At 41.9% G+C, this 22,868-nt stretch overlaps 1 protein-coding gene across 6 annotated transcripts; it reads left to right on the top strand.

Annotated features, from left to right (window-relative positions):
- Nucleotides 1-600: 600 nt before the first annotated feature.
- LRIT2 (leucine rich repeat, Ig-like and transmembrane domains 2) lies at nucleotides 601-22,868 on the top strand. 6 transcript variants are annotated; one of them, XM_081861192.1, is made up of 4 exons: nucleotides 601-655; nucleotides 14,215-14,491; nucleotides 15,067-15,848; nucleotides 21,390-22,868. In XM_081861192.1, the coding sequence occupies exons 1-4, from the start codon at nucleotides 640-642 to the stop codon at nucleotides 22,187-22,189; spliced, it is 1,875 nt and encodes a 624-aa protein (XP_081717318.1). In that variant the 5' UTR covers nucleotides 601-639; the 3' UTR covers nucleotides 22,190-22,868. The 6 variants fall into 6 exon arrangements, with proteins under 6 accessions (XP_081717318.1, XP_081717317.1, XP_081717320.1 ...); XM_081861191.1 differs by lacking the exon at nucleotides 601-655 and adding an exon at nucleotides 5,246-5,575; XM_081861194.1 differs by lacking the exon at nucleotides 601-655 and adding an exon at nucleotides 5,637-5,772.

Below are 22,868 nucleotides of genomic sequence, written 5' to 3'. Positions count from 1 at the left end.
TCAAGCAGCATAAAAACTCTTCCATCTCCTGCCTAAACATGCATTCCATTGACAGCATAAGAAGCAGCCACCTTGCCTGGACAAAGCTACTCCAGCATTTCTATATTTTAAGCAGAGATTGTCTGGGAGAATGAAGATCTTCTTTACATGTAGACCTCTGCCTGCTTTTACTTCCTCTCTTGCTTCACCTCCCGTCTTTTTCTAGTGGCACAAGCGCCATCCAGTCCATTTCCACACAATTTAACTATCTCAAGCTGTAGAAGAAGCTGTACTACACATTCAACAGAAGGCCTCTTCATATGTTGCTTGCATGTAAGTCTTGGCTGTGTTGATCCTGGCCCAGATCTTTAGTCCCACCTACAGACAGCACAATTCCTTCCTGCAGCAACTGCAGGGCACACATTAGAATGAGGATCAGGCTATTGCTTTGTCCCACCCCAATCTCCAAGTGGTGAGAGACTCCCAGGGTGCCTGTTGTCCACTTCTTTTCCAGGAGGCTGTTTTGGTGCCCCCTTTTTTTGGTCCTATTGGGGATTCTTCTTCATAATGCTATTCCAGCCAATCAGGGATTACTTTGCTGATGTCACAATGCCAAACAGCTCAACAGAATCAACAGTGCAGCAATGACACGGGAAGCCAATGTTGCCAGTTCAGAGTAGGGACATTTCTTTCTGTATCACATTGCCCTGACCAGTCTGGCGGGATTAGGGTGGCGGGCACAGCTGCTATTGTAAATGCTGTTGTCTGAGGTGGTTATACAGACGAGGTGTAGGAGCAGCATAAAAAACACAAGAGCCTGTTGCATCAGGCCAATAGCCCATTTAGTTAAATACCCTATCCTCACAGTGGTTGACTAGATTCCTGTGGGAAACCTTCAAGCAGGACCCAAACGCAAGAGCACTATCCCATTTCTGGCTTCTAGCAGCTCCCCTATCCAGACAGAGAGAGCCAGTGTGGTGTAGTGGTTAGGAGCGGTAGACTCGTAATCTGGTGAACTGGGTTCGCGTCTCCGCTCTTCCACATGCAGCTGCTGGGTGACCTTGGGCTAGTCACACTTCTCTGAAGTCTTTCAGCCTCACTCACCTCACAGAGTGTTTGTTGTGGGGGAGGAAGGGAAAGAATAATGTTAGCTGCTTTGAGACTCCTTCGGGTAGTGATAAAGCAAGATATCAAATCCAAACTACTACTACTACTACTACTACTACTACTACTACTCTCCTCCTCCTCCTCCTCCTCCTCCTCCTCCTCCTCCTCCTCCTCCTCCTCCTTCTTCCTACTGTTGTCTATGCTCTGGTAACCTCAAGGTTAGATTACGGTTCAGAAACTTCAGCTAGTGCAGGGTTCAGTTGCCAGGTTGCTCACCGGAGCAAGACAGTTTACACCAATCCTGGTCTGACTGCACTGGCTACCAATTAGATTCTGGGCCCAATTCAAAGTGCTGGTTTTGACCTATAAAGCCTTAAACAGCTCAGGACTGCAATACCTCAAGGACTGCCTCTTCCCATATGAACCTACCCCTCTGAGGCCCTCCAACGTGTGCCCCCTCCTTGAGAGATCCGAAGGGTGGCAACTGCAGTGGCTCCCCATCTGTGAAATGCTCTCCCCAGGGAAGTTTGCCTGGCGCCTTCATTGTACACCTTTAGGTGCCAAGCAAATATGTCCCTTTTTAACCAGGCCTTTGGTTGATCTGATTTACATCCTATGCTCTTTTAAAATGTGGGTTTTTTTTGGGGGGGGCTATTGGGTTGTTATTTTTATTATGTATTTTGTGGTTTTCTATCTTGATTTTATTCTGTGAACTGCCCTGAGACCCCCAGGTATAGGGCGGTATATAAATTCAAATAATAATAATAATAATAATAATAATAATAATAATAATCAGAAGCATTATGGCCTCCAACTGTGGAGTGTTTGGCTAGTAATAAGCTTGATAGCTATCTCCTCCATGGATTTGTCCAATCCTTTTTAAAAGCCATCTAGATGTTGAGCCACCACTGTTTTGCGTGGGAGCAAGATCACACTTGTACAATAAGAATTATTAGCAAAACTCTGAGATTTTTGGAAAGCAAAAAATAACAATCAACCAAAAAAAGAGTTAACACTTGCAGCAACTTTCTAAATATCCGGCTAGGCTTGTCTAAACAAAAATCTTTTCGGCATTTTGATAAGGTAAGCATCCGAGGGGGCAATCTGTTTCGCTGTGTTGAATGCTAGGCTCCGAAGCAAACATAAAAATTACAGAACATTTGGTGAATGTTTGCGATATAATTGTGGTGGGATTGAGCAAATATGATTTCATTTTGAAATATAATTTTCATTTTGAAATGCTCCTCCAGAGCATTCTTTTTCTTGCTGCTCTAATTTAAATGTAATTGGACACATGGCCACCAGAGGGCAGATGCAAGCTTAATATCTTATGCTTATTATAGCCTATTGTTGTCTACTTCTGGTTTAATACCCAGTTTCTCATATTTTCTATAAGTTGTGTAGCAGTATTCTTGTAACAGAGTGTTCTAGAATATGTCTGCTTATTGTGTTGAGTGATTCCTTTACATAGTATATATAATTTTTATTAAATTTTCTAATTTACATTTCAAAATATTCATTTGAACAACGTTAAATCAATGACTTCCCTCCTTATCTTTCCGTGGTTCATTTTGCATACCGTACATCCCTGCATATTTTACATGAGCTAAACCATTCAGTAACCCATTGTTACATCCATCAAAACTTATTTACACTGTGGAATTTATCTTAATGCTACCAGCATTTTGAAATGAACAGTTTTCACCTATGTATTCAGTAAACATTTTCCAGTCTTCTTTAAATGTGCATTCTTCTTGTTCTCTAATTCTATATGTTAAATATTCAAGCTGAGCATATTGCATCAGTTTAAGTTGCCATTCTTCTTTGGTTGGGACCTCACTCGTTTTCCATTTTTGGGCTAACAAAAACATGGGCCGCAGTAGTGGCACGCACACACACACACACACACACACACACACACCTGAGAGTTTCCCTCTGAATTATCCCCAACAAAAAGGACTTTTTTTTTTTGAAAAGGTACTTTTAAACTTACTTTTCAATTCATTATATATCATTCCCCAATACTCTTTTACCCTTTTACAAGTCCACCACATATGATAAAACGTACCCTCAACCTCATTACATTTCCAATGCTTATCTGATTTGGACTTAAACATTTTAGCGAGTCTACTTGGAATTAAGTACCATCTATAAATCATTTTCGGGTAGTTTTTCTGCAAAGAATAACATGCAGTGAACTTCAAATCGCTCTTTCAAAGTTTTCCCCAGAGATTCAAATCTATATTATGTCCTATATCTATTGCCCCTTGTATTATAGAAACTTTAACAAGCTCATCTTTTGTTTCCCAATCTAACAGCAGATTGCACATTTTTGTGATTCCTAGGCTTGGAGAGATGGCAGATGCGAGATCTATATGTTGGCCTTTATTCTATATCTCATCTTTTGGTTGGTCTTGTATCATGTGATACAAATATCTGATGCAGCAGCACTACACATACCTTGCGACAGTGTGTTTCCTGATACCTCTGCGGTTGCTCCCTAAAGTCGTCCGTCCCCACAGACACCTCAGAGATCTTGGTTAGCAGTCATGCAAACACCACACCTTTCAAGGCAACCTTCCTGTCACCGGGAGGAAAAAGCTGCAGCAGCCACAACAGCCACTGGCAATTTTGAAGACCCTCACCAGTCATGACATCACTTGCATGCATCATTACACCAAGCAACAGGCAATGACATCAGAAACGCAGAGCATACCTCACTTAGCCCACTCCCCCAAGGGGACAACGGTACCCTTCCTTTGTTGGCCCCTCTTAGCTCTGTCCCCATTGCTGAGTGGTGAGGAAGGTGACTTGTGGAACTGGGCTTCAAAAATCAAACCTAAACATTGTCCCTTGGGAGGATGGTTCAAGCCTACCATTTGCTCTTGCCAAATCGACACAATGCAATGTCTCTAGACACTGAGGCCACCAGGAACAGCAGACAGATCCAATTTTTATTTCAGTGGTGTCTTTGAGGGCAGTGGAGCATGGCTGCCATTCATATCTATGGAGGAAACCGAGGGCTGCTCTTGAGAACAGTGGGGCAAAACACCTGTAATGAACCAGCCCCATATTCTGTGATGAATTGATTTCTGCGATGAACCTGCCCCTGACCATTTTTGCTGATCTGGTATTGATTTCCCCCCCTTTTTAATCCCACCCCCTGTTCTGATATGGTTTCAAATACAGTAGCTGGGTTTTCTTGATGATGTGCTACGATGTTTATATGTTTTATCTTTATATGTTTTATATGGTCATGCTGGCCATATGACCTGGAAAGCTGTCTGTGGACAAACGCTAGCTCCCTCAGCCTGAAAGTGAGATGAGCGCCACACCCCATAATCGCCTTTGACTGGACTTAACTGTCCAGAAGAGAAGAAGAAGAAGAAGAAGAAGAAGAGGAGGAGGAGGAGGAGGAGGAGGAGTTTGGATTTGATATCCCGCTTTATTACTACCCTAAGGAGTCTCAAAGTGGCTAACAATCTCCTTTCCCTTCCTCCCCCACAACAAACACTCTGTGAGGTGAGTGAGGCTGAGAGATTTCAAAGAAGTGTGACTGGCCCAAGGTCACCCAGCAGCTGCATGTGGAGGAGCAGGGAATTGAACTCGGTTCACCAGATTACGAGTCTACCACTCTTAACCACTACACCACACTGGCCTTACCTTTACCTTTATGTTTTATATGTAAACCACTTTGATGAGATGTCCCAGAAGTGAAAAGTGATATAGAAACTCTCCAAATAGTTAATAAAAAATACAAGCTTCACTTTTCCATAGGATAGCCACAGTGTCAAAACCAACATTTTGCGGCGAGAAGTACTGCAGATCTAAAGTGAGAGCAAAAGCAAGCTCCCTACAACAGCTTAGTCAAGACAGGGACTTCCCACTCAGAGGAAATACTGTCGTGGTTAGGATGACTGTATGGGGGTTTATACATAGCACTGATCCAGTCTGAGTAAATAGGATTCCAACTGAGGTTACTTATCCCATTCTTGCCCCTCCCTGCTTGCACCCTTTCCATCATCACCCATTTTGACCTTCGTTGACATTGCAATGCTTTAGTAATGACACGGGGCACAGCATGACAGCAGCATCACAATGTCAGATTATGGCATGCTAGGGGACTTAGTAGTGAGTGACCCTGCCTTGTCCAGCCGGCATAACAGGAGGATAGCTCATGCTGTAAAAACAGCCAGGAATTAAATAGCTTATTTGGGAGCAACACTGAGCACACAGCCTGATGGGCTTTGTTATAGTTAGCTAATGACACATAGAACCAAATATGCAAAGCAGGTATCTTGGGGGCTCTCTTTATACAGCAGAACTTTTCCAGAATATGTCTGCCATGTTGACTATGTCCATTTCCTACTGGGGATTCAAAGGCTCCTGTGACTTAAAGGGCTCTACAGAATCAGGACCAGTGTTCTCTCTCTCTCTCTCTCCAAACCAAGTAGGACAAAGATGTTTATAGACCAAATCTGTCACCTAGGTAGCTATAAATACTTTTCTATCCTAGTCTTCTAAGGTGATGGGTTAAGCAGGTTCAGGCTAATCTCTGTTTTCAGCTAGGCTTCATGGGGATGAGACTAATCATTTTTCCATCAACATAGTGTTCTCTGAAAACACTAATACCAACTACTGACACTAGATGTCACCAAAAGAATAGATCATTTCCCACTCCAAAAGGTGCTGGCTCTGTGTTGTTGACACATTTTCATGCAGGTGAAGGCTAATACCTGTTTCTGACCCATCTTCCTAAGGATTGTTGTTCCATCAGCAGGGTTTCTGCCTTTGCTCCTTGCTTATGACATATCTAGGTTTTTATTGTTTTATTTTTGTTACTGTTCTTATTTATGCTCTGTTACTTAAGCCATATTTATGCTACATTTGGGTTACAATTTGTGAGAGCTTGCTGATAACTACAAAACTAGCACTAGATGTTGCCAAAGGAATACAGATTTCTCATTTCAAAATGTTTCAGCCCTGTGTCGATGTTTTTTAAGTGCCATATCACTTTTGGTGATCTCCATTGAACCAAGTAAAGAGTAGCATCTAAGCATTTAGTTTGGGGTTTTCATTGCAGAGCAAAAAGCTGATGGGTCCCCCTCTCCCCTGTTAACACCGGTGAACAATTATATATAGGATTAGGCTGATGGGAGTACCTTGGTCTTTGCCCAACAACTTAGGCACCAAATTTTATTTTTTTTTTTTATAAATATTTATTAAGGTTTTTTTTAAAATATAAATGCACACATAAAACAATCTTACTTTTATAACAACAAATTCTTCACTTCTTTGGACTCCCTCGCGTCCCCCTCTCCCATTTACATCATTAAAAAAAAAATTTTTCCAAACAAATTATCAACTTGTTTACAATCTCATGTCCACACATTCCAATATGATTTAACACTTTTTCCAATAAAATTTTTATATTTTCTTTAGTCTCACTTATCATCAAATTTAAATCTAGTTTAGTGGTGGCCAGTTTTTTATAATCTAGCATCCTTCTTAACATTCAAACAAATTACAATGTTTTTGTAGATACATCTTGAATTTCTCCCAGTCTTCCTCCATCTTTTCTTCTCCCAGATCTCGGATTCTGCCAGTCATCTCGGCCAGTTGCATATAGTCCATCAGCTGCATCTGCCACTCTTCCAGTGTGGGTAAATCTTGAGTTTTCCAATTTTTTGCGATGAGAATCCTTGCTGCCGTTGTTGCATACATGAAAAATGTTCGATCCTTCTTTAACACCTTCTGGCCGACAATACCCAGAAGGAAGGCCTCTGGTTTCTTAGTGAAGGTATACTTAAATACCTTTTTCAGCTCATTGTATATCATTTCCCAGAAGGCCTTCACCTTAGGGCATGTCCACCAGAGGTGGAAGAATGTTCCTTCATTTTCTTTACATTTCCAACATTTATTGTCAGACGAATGGTATATTTTGGCAAGTTTAACTGGGGTCATGTACCATCTATATATCATTTTCATAACATTTTCCTTCAGAGCATTGCATGCAGTGAAGTTCAACCCAGTGGTCCACAACCTTTCCCAGTCCTCAAACATAATGTTATGCCCAATATCCTGTGCCCATTTTATCATAGCCGATTTAACCATTTCGTCTTGTGTGTTCCATTTTAGCAGCAAGTTATACATTCTAGATAGTACCTTGGTTTTGGGTTCTAACAATTCTGTTTCTAACTTCGATTTCTCCACCTGGAACCCTAACTTTTTGTCATTTTTAAAAACTTCTTTAATCTGAGCATAATGTAACCAGTCTCGCACCTTATCCTTCATTTTCTCCAAACTCTGCAATTTCCAATTGTCTCCATCTTTTTCTAATAATTCCCAATATTTTGGCCATTTGGCCTCCATATTGGGTCTTTTTCGGGCCTTAGCCTCCAGAGGTGAGAGCCACCTTGGAGTTTTGTTTTCCAATAAGTCTTTATATTTCGTCCAGACATTGAACAGTGCTTTCCTGACAATATGGTTCTTAAAGGCCTTATTGATCTTAACTTTGTCATACCATAAGTATGCATGCCAACCAAAAGCATTGTTAAAACCTTCCAAATCCAGCACGTCAGTGTCTTCGAGAAGTAGCCAATCTTTTAGCCAGCAGAAAGCTGCGGCTTCATAGTACAACTTTAAGTCTGGCAGGGCAAAGCCACCTCTTTCTTTCGCATCTGTTAATATCTTAAACTTAATTCTGGGCTTTTTGCCCTGCCAGACAAATTTAGATATATCTTTCTGCCACTTCCGGAAGCACTCCGTTTTGTCCACAATCTGTAATGTTTGAAACTAAAACAACATTTTTGGCAATACATTCATCTTAATAGCAGCAATTCGGCCTAACAAAGAAAGCTTCAATTTTGTCCAACTATCCAAGTCTCTCTTAATTTCAGACCAACATTTTTCATAATTATCCTTAAATAGGCTCAGGTTTTTTACTGTTATGTTTACCCCTAGGTATTTTACTTTTTTAACCATAGTTAGTTCTGTTTCTCTCTGAAACCGTTCCGACTCTATATCTGTCAAATTTTTCCCCAACACTTTAGTTTTCTGTTTGTTTAATTTAAATCCCGCCACCCGACCAAAATCCTGTATCAATTGTAATACTCTTTTCGTACTAGACTCTGGCTCCTGCAGGGTCAAAACTAGGTCATCTGCAAAAGCTTTCAATTTATATTGTTTCGCTCCGACCTGAATCCCTTCCACCAACCGGTCCCCTCTGATCAAGTTCAAGAGCACCTCCAGAACCGAAATAAATAACAAAGGGGAAATCGGGCAGCCTTGTCGTGTTCCTTTTTCAATTTTGAACTCTTCTGTAACCACATTGTTAACTATCAGTTTGGCCTTTTGTTCTGAATATATTGCGTCAATCCCATTCTCAAACCCCCGTCCCACTCCCATTTCATTCAAATTTCCCTTCATAAATTTCCAAGAAATATTGTCAAAGGCCTTCTCCGCATCTATGAAAATTAACACTGCTTTTGTATTTATGTCTGTTTGCAAAAGTTCCAAAACGTCAATAATGTTCCTAGTATTTGCAAACATATGTCTACCTGGGAGAAAGCCTGCCTGGTCTTTATGAATTACTTCATTAAGCACTCTTTTGAATCTACTTGCCAAAATGTCTGCAAATATTTTGTAATCCACATTCAAAAGGGAGATGGGACGATAGTTTTTGAGTTGTGTCTTTTCAGCTTCAGATTTTGGTATCAATGTGATAAAGGCTTCCTTCCACGATTCCGGCGCCTTCTTCCCTTCCATAATTTCATTACAGACCTCCATCATTGGTTGGGTCAGATAGTCTTTTAATGTCTTGTAATACTTGGAGGTCAAACCGTCTGGCCCTGGAGATTTGCCCAGTTGCATGTTCTGAATAGCTTGTTCAATCTCTTGTTGTGTTATTTTGTTGTTCAGGATTAATCTGTTTTTTTGTGACAACTTTGTTAATCCATTTCTTTCCAGAAATTGTTTAATCTCAACCTCATCTTGCGGCCCTTGAGTGTATAATTTTTTAAAGTATCTCTGGAAGCACTTTCTAATTTCCATGGGGTTCTGGATATTTCTTCCTTCAATTTCTAGGTTTGTAACTGTATTTAATTTCTGTCTCTTCTTCAACTGCCAAGCTAGCAGTTTTCCACATTTGTTTGCCGATTCAAAAGTTTTTTGTTTCATTAATTTAATCTTCCATTCTATTTCTTGGTTTATCAATTTAGAATATTGGGCTTGATATAGTTTAATTTCTCTCAGAATCGGCTGTGACTTCGGGTTTGATCTTAATTTCTTCTCCAATTCTTTAATTTTCTGCAAAATCTTATCTTTCCTTTCATTTTGTGTTCTTTTCTTTACAGTGTTCTGTTGTATCAAGAACCCCCTCATCACAGCTTTGCTTGCGTCCCAGATAGTTCTTTTTTCCACCGTAGTGTTCATATTTATTTCAAAATAATCCTTCAAAGTTTTTTGGGCCTTCTTGACAATCTCCTGATCTCTAAACAAGCTATCATTCATCTTCCATCTAAAGGAGCCGGTTGGCAATAGTGTCATATCCATCTTCAGCGCATTATGGTCGGAGCAGGTCTTTGGGCAGATTTCTACTTTTCTGACCTTGGGTGCCAGACCTCTAGATATCCATATTTGGTCGATTCTTGTCCAAGTCAGTTGGGCTTCAGAGAAGAATGTTCCCTCTCTTCCCAGGGGGTTCTTAGTTCTCCAAATATCAATCCAGTCCATATTGTCAGCCATTTCAAAAAAGGTCTTTGGTAGTCTGCCGTCTTTTGTAACGTTTTGATTTTGTGACTTATCCATGTTTGTCGATACGACCCCATTCATATCTCCCATCATAATGATGTTGTTGTAGTCCAGATAGTCCAGCATAGTCTCATGCAACTTCTTGTAAAATTCCGATTTCCCGTCATTTGGTGCGTAGATTCCTAATATCAGAATCTTTTCTCCTTGATGTTGTATCTCAATTCCTAATATTCTTCCATGTTCATCTTTGAATAAGAATTTAGGTGACAGGCTCTCTTTTGCATATATCACCACTCCTCGCTTCTTTACTCTGTCCGAAGATATAAATTCTTGGCCAAGTCTTTTGTTTATTAACACCTTTCTATGGAGCCTAGTCACGTGTGTTTCTTGTAAGCAGATAATATCCAATTGTTCTTTTTTTAGTATATGAAAAATTTTTCTCCTTTTTTCCGGGATATTGCAGCCATTAATGTTCCAACTCAAAAGTTGCAGAGACATCCTGAATAAATCTGGTTATTTTTCAAGGGGTGGTATCTTGTTCAGAGAATCTTCAGAGTCCAAGGGTGCAGATACCTCTGGTGTTTCAGGCCCTGGAAGTTGGTCAATTCCTTTGTGAAGGTCCTCTCCGTATACGTTCAGAAATTTATCTCTGTCTTCCGATGTTCTGATTTTGATCTTCTTCCCTCTAAAGGTAAAAGATAGTCCTTGAGGAAATTCCCACCTAAAGATGATTGAATTCTTCCTTAGTAGTCTTGTCAACTCCAAATAGTCAGATCTAAGATCTAGCAGTTGTTTAGGAATATCCTTGTAGATCTCAATTCTTTTGTCCAAAATGTCCAGTGACTTTCCGTAGTGTAGGCCCAAAATCTTATCCCTTTCCTCCTTTGACCTCAATATTATCAAACAGTCTCTGGGCTTCTCTTTCTTTAGAAGTCTTCCGAGCCTAAAAGCTGAAACAATTTTAAAGTCCTTTTCCTCTAAACTCCAAAATTTGGAGAATTCTTTAGTCAGAAACTCAGCTAGGTTGCCTTCTTCCACTTCTGGTATTGCTCTTATCCTTAAATTGCTCTCCCTGTTCCGCAGTTCAAGCATGGACAAATAGGTCTGATGTTCGCCTACTTGCTTGCAGAGTGGTCTTACCTCTTGTTCTAAATTTTCAAGTTTTTGGCTGGTATCTTCAGCCAATTTCCGATTTTCCCCTGCAGCCTCCTTCAATTCTCCGATTGCTTGAGTATTCTGTGCGACTTGTCCAGATAATTTATTTAAACATTCTATGTTCTGCTCAATTTTATATGTTTGCTCATCAGCTTTCTTGTCCAAAGATTCTACTTTCTTATCCAAAGATTCTAATTTTTCAAAAATTTTCTCTAAAATAGTAGTGCTTGCCCCTGAGGCCATATCTTCCAGTTGTAATTCCTCAGTTTCTCCCTCCCCTGCCCGTGGCAGAGAAACAGTTTCGACCTCAGAGGGCAAAGTAGGCACAGATGATCTACGTGCCTGTGAGGCTGCGGTTAAAGTTGTCAAAGTTGTTTGTTTAGTTCTTCCTCTCCTTCTTGTACCACTCATTCCAAAGTTATCTAAAATTCAAGGTCAAGCTGAGTTGTTCCCATGAGAAAGCCCCGGCACAGATGGTCACAGTCAATAAGGGGCCGGGAAAAAGAAAGTAAAATAAAAGTCACTGTTATAAGTCCCAAATCCTCTAGGGGGAGTTTAAAATATTTCAGGGAAGAAATCAATTTCAGTTAAAATAAAGTCAAATTTCTAAGTCCAAGAACCTTCAATAAAAAGATTTTTCAGCAGAGTTAAGGTTTAGTACAACAACAGTATTTCTGATGGTGTAAGCTGGTAATCCAAATGCTTCAAAGTAACAAGTTCAGACTCTCTCAGATTGTTTCAAAGTTCAGATTCAAAGTATCCAAGCTGCAAACTGCAAGCTGACAGCTCAGTTTCTCAGGCAGTTCCAGCGCCTGGGGTTTTTAGTTAAAATGTAGCTCCAAAGGGAGAAAGATTAAAATATAACTAAAATTCATAAGAGTCCAGCACATGAGGTTATTTATTCCACTTAAAATAAAGTTCAATGGGTGCTCAGATCAAATAGTTTAAAAGGTCTCTCTTTGCCTCCACTCCTCCACGCTCTTTGCGTTCAAGTTCAATGGGAGCGGAAGACGGACTTCCTGTTTTTCGTCAATCCGCTTTCAGCCAAATTTAATGTTTTAAAGTCCCGAATTACATACAGTCAGTTGTTTACTCACGGGTTGTTGTTTTTAAAGCATAAATTTCAGGAAGAAAGGTCAGCGCTCACTGGCAACAGCTACGCGGCTTCACTCCGCCGATTGCGGAACGACCCACAGCGCCGCAGCCTCCTCCGCGATCCGGAGCCCCTTACGAGGCTCCCTCAACGTTTCGGTGGCCGCTTCTGGCGCCCGCCGGGTCCCGGGACCGCAGGCTTCTGCTGCCTGCGGTTTTCCGTTTTTGGGTCTCCGCTGCGCCGTAGCGGACGATCCTTTCTCGTGCGGAGCTTCCCTTCCCGTTAGGAAAGGGCAGCCATTACCCTTCGCGCCGCCTCCGGAAGTCCTTAGGCACCAAATTTTAAGAGATATTTCATTCGTAATAGTGGGCCCCATGCAGTTGGCTTGTGAGAACATTGCAGCAACATTGCAGCCATGGCTGTCTTTGTTGGGATACTGCCAGGGAGACGGAGGCATCAGTCAGGCCTCCAGTTGTCTCCAGACGATCACCGGTCTCCTGTGGAACAGCATCAGTCAATTAGCGACACGAGCCTCAGAGACATTCCAAGACCTGTGCACACCCTTTCAGCAGTCTCCACAATGAAAGATGCAGACAGGAGAGCATATTTACAGCTTTATTCAACGTAGTTCAGAACAAAGGAAAGCATGACTGCTTGCCTCCGTGTCCAGGAAATACTGTAAGTCAGAAACAAAAGCTATATACAAAATGGAAGTTCCCAGCAGACAGTGCTGGGAGTAAACAGGCATGTGATACACAACAATCATGCCTGACCCTTTAAGGTGGAACAGAACTATATCCTAACAGTCTTGTACAGGAATTACTGTTTGTGTGAACCACCAACATGGGTGTCGTGTATGTTTCAGTGGTGGAGATGCTATGGTTTAAACCACTGAGCCTCTGGGCTTGCTGATCAGAAGGTCGGCAGTTCAGATCCCTGAGACAGGGTGAGCTCCCTTTGCTCTGTCCCAGCTCCTGCCAACCTAGTTTTTCGAAAGCACACCAGTGCAAGTAGACAAATAGGTACCGCTCCGGTGGGAAGGTAAATGGCATTTCTGTGCGCTCTGGTTTCCGTCACAGTGTCCCGTTGCACCAGAAGCTGTTTAGTCATGCTGGCCGCATGACCTGGAAAGCTGTCTGTGGACAAACGCCGGCTCCCTCAGCCTGAAAGCAAGATGAGTGCCGCAACCCCATAGTTGCCTTTGACTGGACTTAACCATCCAGGGTTCCTTTACCTTTACCCTTTTACAGACGGTGGATCCATGCAAACATCACTAAGCCCTCCATTATGACATGTGGGCATAATGTCATAGGTGAACTGTTGCTTTGCACCACCTTTTATCCGTCTCACAGGCCCCTTTAGATGAAAATTGTGAGACTACCCCCGGTGTCACTGAACTCTCCCACTCCATTTGATGTTCACCAATTTCTTGTGTAGAAGATCTAGTGACTTTAGAGGTTTATTTTCTCTTGTGTCATTTACACCTGGGGTGTGTTATTTTCTTTTGAGGCTTTTAGGTAATTTTGGGTCATTTAGATTGTTTTCTGCTGTGTTGTTTACACCTGGGGTGTGTTGCATTTCCAGAGATGGTATAGCAGAGCCAGTGAAGCAATGTGGCTATGAGCTAGAAAGCCCCTTGTTTAAACCTCACCTTAGCCTTATACCCCTCCCCCCAAGAAGCCTATATATGTTCTTCCCTGGTCTCTTATCACAGGCATGTGAACATCCCACCTCCACCAGACATTTGGGAATTAGATTGAGATTCCATTTTTATTTTCTTTTATGACCTTCCAATTTTTTGAGGGGGGGGGGAGGGAGGGTAATTAATTACATTTTCAGTGCTATTTTTCTAGCAATGGCGCCCACCTGAGAGGTGCTGGAACTGAGTTTTGTTGAGTTTCAGCTGAAAATCAGGCCTGTTTATTCTTATATTGGGAACTTGTGTCATGTTGAAAGCTGGTCTCTAAACAGAGTTAACCTATCACTTAACCATGGGCTTCCTGGCTGAATGTCCACTGCAGTTTCCTTTGCCGTATTCTATATTCTCACGTCATCCATTGAATTAAATATAACTGTTACTTAGGGACAGATTTATAGCTACCTAACAGAGCAGTTACTTCTTGATACAGTGATGTTTGGAAAAATATGTGCAAAAATCCATAGGATCCCACCAGGTCTTCAGAAGCAGCTATCCCTGCGTCAAAGAAGATTACTCCTAATAGGATTTGCTACTTGGAGGCTGTTGTTCTGTCTGTTGCAAAACCTGCACAGTGTTTACTTCAGGAAGAATATGGATCTCATCTGTCATGCATGTCTTCTTCTTCTGCTGCTTTTCTCTTATGGGACAAACCCAACAATTTCATCTTGTGTCACAGGATGCACCTGTTCCAACGATAACTTTGGAAGGTAAGAAACATTGGTAGGACTATAGAGAAACCTGGGAACAACAAGTAGTGGCTGAATTGTGCCCAATATTGCTAGTATTTTTAAGAATTCTGTTTAATTTCAAGTTCATTTTTAGGGCATGATTAGTTTTCTGAAATAGTAAGTCTTCGGATATGATGCTAATAGCGATGTTAATGTACTTTTGTTTGGGTGTTAAAACAAGAAAGATGAAAATGAAGCAAGTGCATTCTTAACAGTGTCATAAAAACAGAAACCTTCACTTTGCTGTCATTCCATGTACAGTGGTACCTCGGGTTAAGTACTTAATTCGTTCCGGAGGTCCGTTCTTAACCTGAAACTGTTCTTAACCTGAAGCACCACTTTAGCTAATGGGGCCTCCTGCTGCTGCTGTGCCGCCGGAGCACGATTTCTGTTCTCATCCTGAAGCAAAGTTCTTAACCTGAAGCACTATTTCTGGGTTAGTGAAATCTGTAACCTGAAGCGTATGTAACCTGAAGCGGATGTAACCTGAGGTACCACTGTAATGGATTAAAACCAACTAAGCAATATGTTAACTTTGCTGTTTTGCTTTCTAGGAGTTTGCTTTGCATGTCAACATCATTGAGAAAGATCCCTGGGGGCATCCCTGAAGATATAAAAAAAATTAGAATAGAAAATTCTCACCTAACAGAATTGCCTCGTGGGTCATTCTCTAATGTCAGTGCCTTGGAATATCTTTGGCTTAATTTCAATAACATCACGGTCATGCATCTGAAAAGCCTCGAGTACCTGACGGATTTGACTGAGCTGAGATTGCAGGGGAACAAGCTGACTTCAGTACCATGGACAGCGTTCCAAGACACACCGGCTTTGAAAATACTGGATCTAAAGCACAACAGGCTCGATGTCCTTCCAGAACATGCCCTCCGCTATCTGCCTAGCCTGACCTATTTAGACATCTCTTCCAATCAGCTTACTGTCATCTCCAAGGATGTTTTCTATAACTGGCCTGTGTACCAAAAAACCCAGCAGCTGGAGAAGAAGCTAGATGCTATTTCCAACGCGGTCTTGGCTTTGCATGACAACCCATGGATATGTGACTGTCGCCTGCGAGGGTTTGTCCAGTTTATCAAATCTATTAGCCCACCCATCATTCTGATGAATTCTTACTTAACTTGCTCAAGCCCCAAATTCAGAGCAGGAAAGTACTTTCATGAAGTGGAGCTGAATAACTGCATGAAGCCGTTGGTATCACCCTCTGAGCCAAATCCCACTGTATATGTTGGGCTGAATGTGACCTTGACCTGTCTGGTGCAGGCCAGCCCTTCCCCAGCAATCTGGTGGACCTATATGTTAAAGCACCTACGAGGATTTAATGGTAAGATTACTCCAAGGAAAGTTATATTCATTTGCCTCTGAACTTCTAGTCAGGGGCTGACTGCAAACCAGTTAAGCTGAGTTAGCCCACTAGATTCAATGAGACTAAACTGGCTTATTCACTTTTTTGTGAATGGGCTGCCACTTACCAAATAGAAAAGGTGGGTGAAAAGTGGACAACCATTGTGTGATATTATATGAGTAAAGCCGGTCAGATTCTTGTTAAAAAATCATGTTGATTTAGGAGGGCTGAAGTATTAGATAACTTCACCACCAGTCCCTTCTCTGCCTATTATGTCTCTATTCCACCTTTCCTCTAAGAAGCTCAGGGTAGCATGCATTGTCCCCTCCCTCCATTTTGTTCTTACAACATTTCCGTGTCCCTTCCCTCCATTTTGTTCTTATAACATTTCTGTGAAATTGACTGGCAAAGGGATAGCAACTGCACAAGATCACTGAATGAGGTTCATGGTTGAGTGTGGCTTTGAACCTGGGTCTTCTCAGTCCTGTTTGATTAATAATAATAATAATAATAATAATAATAATAATAATAATTTATTTGTACCCCGCCCATCTGGGTGGGTTTCCCCAGCCATTCTGGGCGGCTTCCACAAATACCAAAAATACACTAATATGTCATACATTAAAAACTTCCCTGAAGAGGGCTGCCTTAAGATGTCTTCTGAATGTCAGGTAGTTGTTTATCTCTTTAACATCTGATGGGAGGGCGTTCCACAGGGCGGGCGCCAATACCGAGAAGGCCCTCTGCCTGGTTCCCTGTAGCTTTGCTTCTTGCAATGAGGGAACCGCCAGAAGGCCCTTGGTGCTGGACCTCAGCGTCCGGGCAGAACGATGGGGGTGGAGACGCTCCTTCAGGTACAACCAACAACCAACAATGGCTCCCCTCTATATGAGCAGGAGACTGATGAAACAAGCATAGTTTTGGTTTAGACGTACAAAAATCTCTCTGTGTGTCATCAAGAGAAATATGATTGTCATGATTTCAGATTGAGTATTATCATTTGATTTAGGTTTTGTATGCCCTGTCTTCAGTTGGCTATATTATTGAAATTATATTGTTGTTTACTTGTTTCTCTGGTTCCATAATATATATATTTTTTTGGGGGGGGGGTGGAATTAAAACAAAAACAAACATACTATGCCTGGATGGATATGCTGAGCTTCCTGGATGCTCACATTTATTATGACTTGCTTAAAAATACCATCCTTTGGGTATGAAACCCATACCACGGTGACTTAGGGAAGGAGCATAACCCAGTGGCTGATCACATTCTTTGAATGTAGAAAGTCACAGATTTAATCCTTGGAAACTCTAAGCTAAAAGGATCAGGTACCCAGTGATTCCTGCCTGAGATCTTACTAGTACTAGTAAGACTATAATGGGGTAGATGGGTGAATAGTCAGACTGGATATGAAATAGCACTCTATGTTCCTTAGAGTACATCAAATGATTTTAATTGGACTGCTCCAGTGTCAATGAATTGCTGAAAATAGCTGAATATATCCATCATATGCCATGTGCTCTCTCACATTTTCTTTGAAACATCTTAATGAGATTGCCAAGTCTACTCATATTTCCCTTCTTCCAGACCCCCCCCCCTCACATTCTCTGGGTTGACCCATCACTGGAGTGCCATTTTGTAACAATGACTTCTCTATATCTCGTATGACTTGCTTCATTAGCAATACTTCGTTTATTAATTACTTTATACATTGGCCATGGTATAGCATCCAATTGAAACAAATTGAATTGTGGGCTTTGCGGATAATCCAGCACAAATTAGCCACAACTGCATTCAGCTAAAATCAAGGGAAGCTGAATTATTTTCTTTCCCTTCCTTCCCTCTTTATGTTTTTCTCTCCCCCACCCTTTGATTTCTTAACTGTGCTTTCCTCTAATGTCCTGGGATGACTTACACAAGCTAAAAAACAATCATGAAATAGTAAATATAACCCACAAACCATAAAACAACAGTAGCAATGAATGAGATACAACTAATGATACAATTTACAGGGAGGACGACAACGACAAAATACTTCAGTTACAAAAGGAGAGGTGAAAGATGTGCCCCTATGGGAGGAAAATTCCACAGTTTTGAGGACACTTCAGAGAAGGCCCTGTCATGAGTCACCACCCTCACATCACAGAGGGTTTCATTAGTCACAATGAAGCCCCTTTCCATTGTTTTTGATAAGAAATAGTTGTCAGTAAATTTTTGCTGGACTGTGACTCTTTAAGGCATATTTGATCCTGGAGCTTTTCAGACAGCCATTTACTGCTTATGAATATCTGAATGGTGTATAAAATGAAGGCAAGAGTTAACAATATCAACCAAGCAATTCTATACACTTATAGCTGGAAGCAAGCTCCGTTGACTTCAAGGAGACGTAGTCTTGCATACAACCAAAGGCTGCAACCCAAAGTTCCAATTGGAGGCAGTAGGGCTGAACGGAGCTGCATTTGAATCCCTGCTGCTCGTGCCAACCATGGCTGAAGTTGGCAGAGTAGATCAGTAAAACGGGTGATTCTTGCTGTCCCACTTCCAGGCTGCCACAGAAGAGAATCCTGGGTTGCCCCATTGCCAGTAGCTGCACTGGCTTAGGATACAGCAGAGGCTTGGTGGGCATCCTCCCTTCCCACAAAGTGACCCCATTTGGGGAGTTTATGCTGGCTACCACAGGCGAGCATATAACCAACCAATTGGTAGCATGTGTTGCCAGCAGAAACAGTAGGGACCTCCCTAGCAGCAGGGACCCCCTAATAGCAAAGCCTTGTAGAGCTGAGTGGAACCAAGTGGAAGGAATCCTTTGACACATCCTGACCCCCTCCAAGCCATAAACGGGGGGTGAGGATTGCTATAGCCACATTTGCAGTCTTACTGTATTGGCTAAATTGCATGCAGCTTTCCTAAACTGATTCCTACAGGGCTGGAATTTTCCTAGGCTGGACTCAGCCTTGAAGTAAATTATTCTAGACAGTTGAAATGAAATTGCTTCAGCTAGTTTCTGAGTATATATATATATATACACATTCATTCCCATAGGTCTTAATTGCTTCTTTTGCAGTTCACCTGAATGGTTGTAGCTAGAAACAGTGACCTTGATTTGATTCATAGACCTTATGGAGAGGAAAGGAAAGTCTCAAGAGCACGGTAAAAGAGTTCCATATTATTCTGGCATTTGGGGGTCAGTTGGCAACCAGTATGGATGACTGCTGCTCTGTTGACTTAAAAATCCTGAATGACACTAGACACTTCATCATTTTTGAAGTTAGGGTTTGCCACTGCGTAGCTACCTTCAGTCAAGACCTGCCATGTCACACCTGAGAGTTCTACGATCACTGGATAAATCCATGTTCTTCATAGCAAGCTCTCTTGGGTCTCCATGGTGTATGAAATGTACAGAAGCTGTCATTTCCTCGATCACTAGGTGATAATGTGCACTAAATAAGTGTAGGGGTATCTGAGGCCTTCTTCAGCCTGTGCCCTTCGATGGCACCTTCTCCGCCATCGTCTCATCGTCTTGGTAACGAATATGATGAGGTCTAGTGGTGATTGTAGTGAGGGTCCCATCTTGCTCAGGAGGTCCTCAGAGAATAACAGGATCTGAATTCCAGAGTCCACATTCAGGCAAGACTGTTTTAAGGCTAACCAAAATAAGAAGCAAGTTTCTGGGTTTCCCAGAACTCTTCATTGAAAGCTTGCACACTCTTCTGACATTTTTCATGGCATTGCCCTAATGTGGAATTTGCTGCTTTTCTTATGGGCCAACACAGCTGTCTTTCAACTTCGGAAGTTTAGAATTGTCTAGTATGATACCTTTCAAAGATGAGTTTGGAGGTTCTTTTCAGGCAAGAACACCTGAGGTCATTGTGAGAGAAGTGACAAGAAGGGCAGTGAAATTTCTGGGGAAGACTTTCCAAAAAAGCAAACCTTCTGGGAGATTAGTTTGGTCATATTTGCATACTTCCTTTTCCTCCTAAGTAGCATGTGTGGGACTTCCCTGTTTTATCCTTCACATAGTGCGAGGATAAAGTTTCCCACTTGATCCTCACAACAGAAGTCTTTTAGGCTGGGGTTTTTATTTAAAAATAAATAAAAAGAAAACATTTTATTGAGTGTTGTTGGAAGCAGTATCATGCAATCCCAACCGTGGGACACAGGTGAGGTAGCATGGAACAGAGAATTTGAAGGATCCATCAATCATGGGAGAAGGGATAAGGGAAGAATAATGACTTCCACCCTTGGGGTTGCATCCACACTCCTGTTACCTGAGCAGAATAGGATCGGCTCATGCAATGGGACTTCCCCTGCCTCGCCTTCTTCTTACAGCCCTCCGCATACCCTGAAAATATTCTGCAGAGTATTGAACGGCTACGTGGGGGAAGGAGTGGAAGGGAAATTCCATGAGCAAGTCTACTTGCACAGTGTGGGATTTCACCCATTATCTGCATTTACAGCAAAACAATGAGTTTTATGCTGCTGAATTCTACCGAGTAAAATTAATGGACCTACGTCAGTTATGTTCACTAGCTCTAAGGCAGAGCTTTCCAAACTGTGTGTTGTGACACATTTGTCTGTTGGCTGCAGTGTGTGGGTGTCACACAAACGCTCCCTGCACTCCTCCTGGGGCTGGAAAGGGGTTAGGTTAACCACCAGTTTGTTAGTGAAACTGAATGACTGTGTTGCAAAATGATGCATGTCTAAAAAGTGTGTACCCGACGTGAAAAGTTTGGAAAGCTCTGCTCTAATGGGTTACTCTGAGTAAGACTTGCATTAAATACAACACTTTTATTATGATGACAGCAACCAGCATCATCATAAGTTATAGGATATGTTGAACCCTAGAGAGATTAAAAAGGAAATGGCTGGCATAAGCAGAGAAATAGTAAGTCCTAATCCAATATCGCTGAGGGAACTTCATGAATGAGCATGGATCTCAGCCCAGGTCTCCCCAGTCCAGAATCAGTACTTTAAGTATATCACACCTGCTCTCCTAATTTGGCAAACCATTTAAGGAACATCAAGCCTTGGCCCAGTATACCTGAAGGAGCGTCTCCACCCCCATCATTCTGCCCGGACACTGACGTCCAGCTCTGAAGGCCTTTTGGCGGCTCCCTCACTGCGAGAAGTGAGGTTATAGGGAACCAGGCAGAGGGCCTTCTTAGTGGTGGTGCCCACCCTGTGGAACGCCCTCCCATCAGATGTCAAGGAAATAAACAACTATCTGATTTTTAGAAGACACCTGAAGGCAAACCTGTTTAGGGATGTTTTTAATGTTTGATGTTTTAACGTGTTTTTAATATTCTGTTGGGAGCCGACCAGAGTGGCTGGGGAAACCCAGCCAGATGGGCGGGGTATAAATAAATAAATAAATAAATAATAGCTGAAATCATTGCGTTGAAACCGCTGCAATTTTAAAGGAATTTTTGCACATCTCTATGTTGTTCTATTAAAACATCAGGGATCTAGAGTGCTGGTACTACTAACATGTGTGTCCTTTTTTCCTTCCCCCTCCCTAGCATCCACCACCCATATTAGTGAAGATAGAATTAAGTCAGAATTGATTATTCCTTCTGCCCACCTTGTGGATGAAGGCAATTATACATGCACAGCTGCTAACTTCCTTGGCAACACCTCAGCCACAATGATGCTGAAAGTTCAAGCTCCAAGGGCGGCGGCCTCCTCCTTCTCTTCCTCAGTCTCAGGTGAGAATTCATACATCGATGTGAGGATTGCCAAGCAGACGGTCTATGGGATCACTTTGGAGTGGTACAGCTTGACAGAGAATCCAGGAGAAGCCTGGTATACACTCCATTTTGGGAAGTATGATGACTCTAAGAAAGACATGATATACATTGGCCCCGGTATCAATAGCTACTCTGTCAACGACCTTCTCCCTGCCACCAAGTATGAAGTGTGTGTTACTCTGAGGAACCAGATGCCTCAAAAGGGGCAGTGCATTGTGTTTGTTACAGGAAGTGACATCAGCGAGCTGGAGCAGCGGGAGAAGCTCATCCATATCATCATCATTGTATGTGCCATGGTGCTCGCTGTCCCTGCTGGGATGTACGCGTGTACCACCGAGACCAGGTTTAATTGCATGGAGAAATGTGCTGACTTCTGCCGCCAGAGCAGGAAAGGGCAAAATCTTCGGGCGGTCAATAAAGAGAACACGTTTGACAGCTTGCCAACGGGCAGTGAAGAGGGGCTGTGCCACCGAGACTCCAGTGATGACAAGAAAAAGCTGAAGGCTTGCGAGGACAAGGAGAAGGCCAACAAACAGAAACCCGAGCACAGAAATAGCGCTGATCTCTATTAGCCGATCTCCAAGCACAATCCCATGTTAGATAAGAGAAAGGTAAATATAGAAAGACTGGTGGAAATATCTCACACATGTGGACAGTAGGTTTTCATGATACATCAGTGTCAACAGGTGACAAACATATAACAGAACTTCTGAGGCCACCAAAAACCTACAGCGGTTGAAGTTGTTGGAAGGCAAAGAGAGGAACGCACAGGGTCATCATTTTAGCAGGAACGCTATGCCTCTGCCAGCCTTCTAGCTGTGACTTATGGTTAACAATGCAGGAGATGAATGGAATTGCATTACTTGTTGAACGAGCATACAGTATGATCTATCAATATACAACCAGAGGGTTTTTTCTAGAGGCATATCTGTAATTTAGATTACTGAATTGTTTTAGGACATCCCCACACCTTTCCTTCCCATTGTAGCTGCTGGTGATGGCTTTTTTTTTAAATAAATAAATAAATAAATAAATAAATAAATAAATAAGGCAAGTTCAGAAATAGGACCTTAGCAATAGCACTGGTCAGACCAGGAGAGTTTGTCCAAGTGCATTTAAAAGGTGCAAAAGGTGGTGGAGATTTCTAATTCAGATTAAGAACTCTTCTGCACAAAAATAACTCAGAAAGACCGAAACTGTTAAAGAAATAGAAACAAAATGGTTTTCTTAAAATAAACTGTTTGTTTGTTT

This window comes from Podarcis erhardii (genome assembly GCF_964252035.2).
Source record: "Podarcis erhardii genome assembly, chromosome: 5".
NCBI lineage: Eukaryota > Metazoa > Chordata > Lepidosauria > Squamata > Lacertidae > Podarcis > Podarcis erhardii.
Note: the sequence above shows the minus strand (reverse complement) of the source record. Positions and strands in the feature narration are given on the sequence as shown.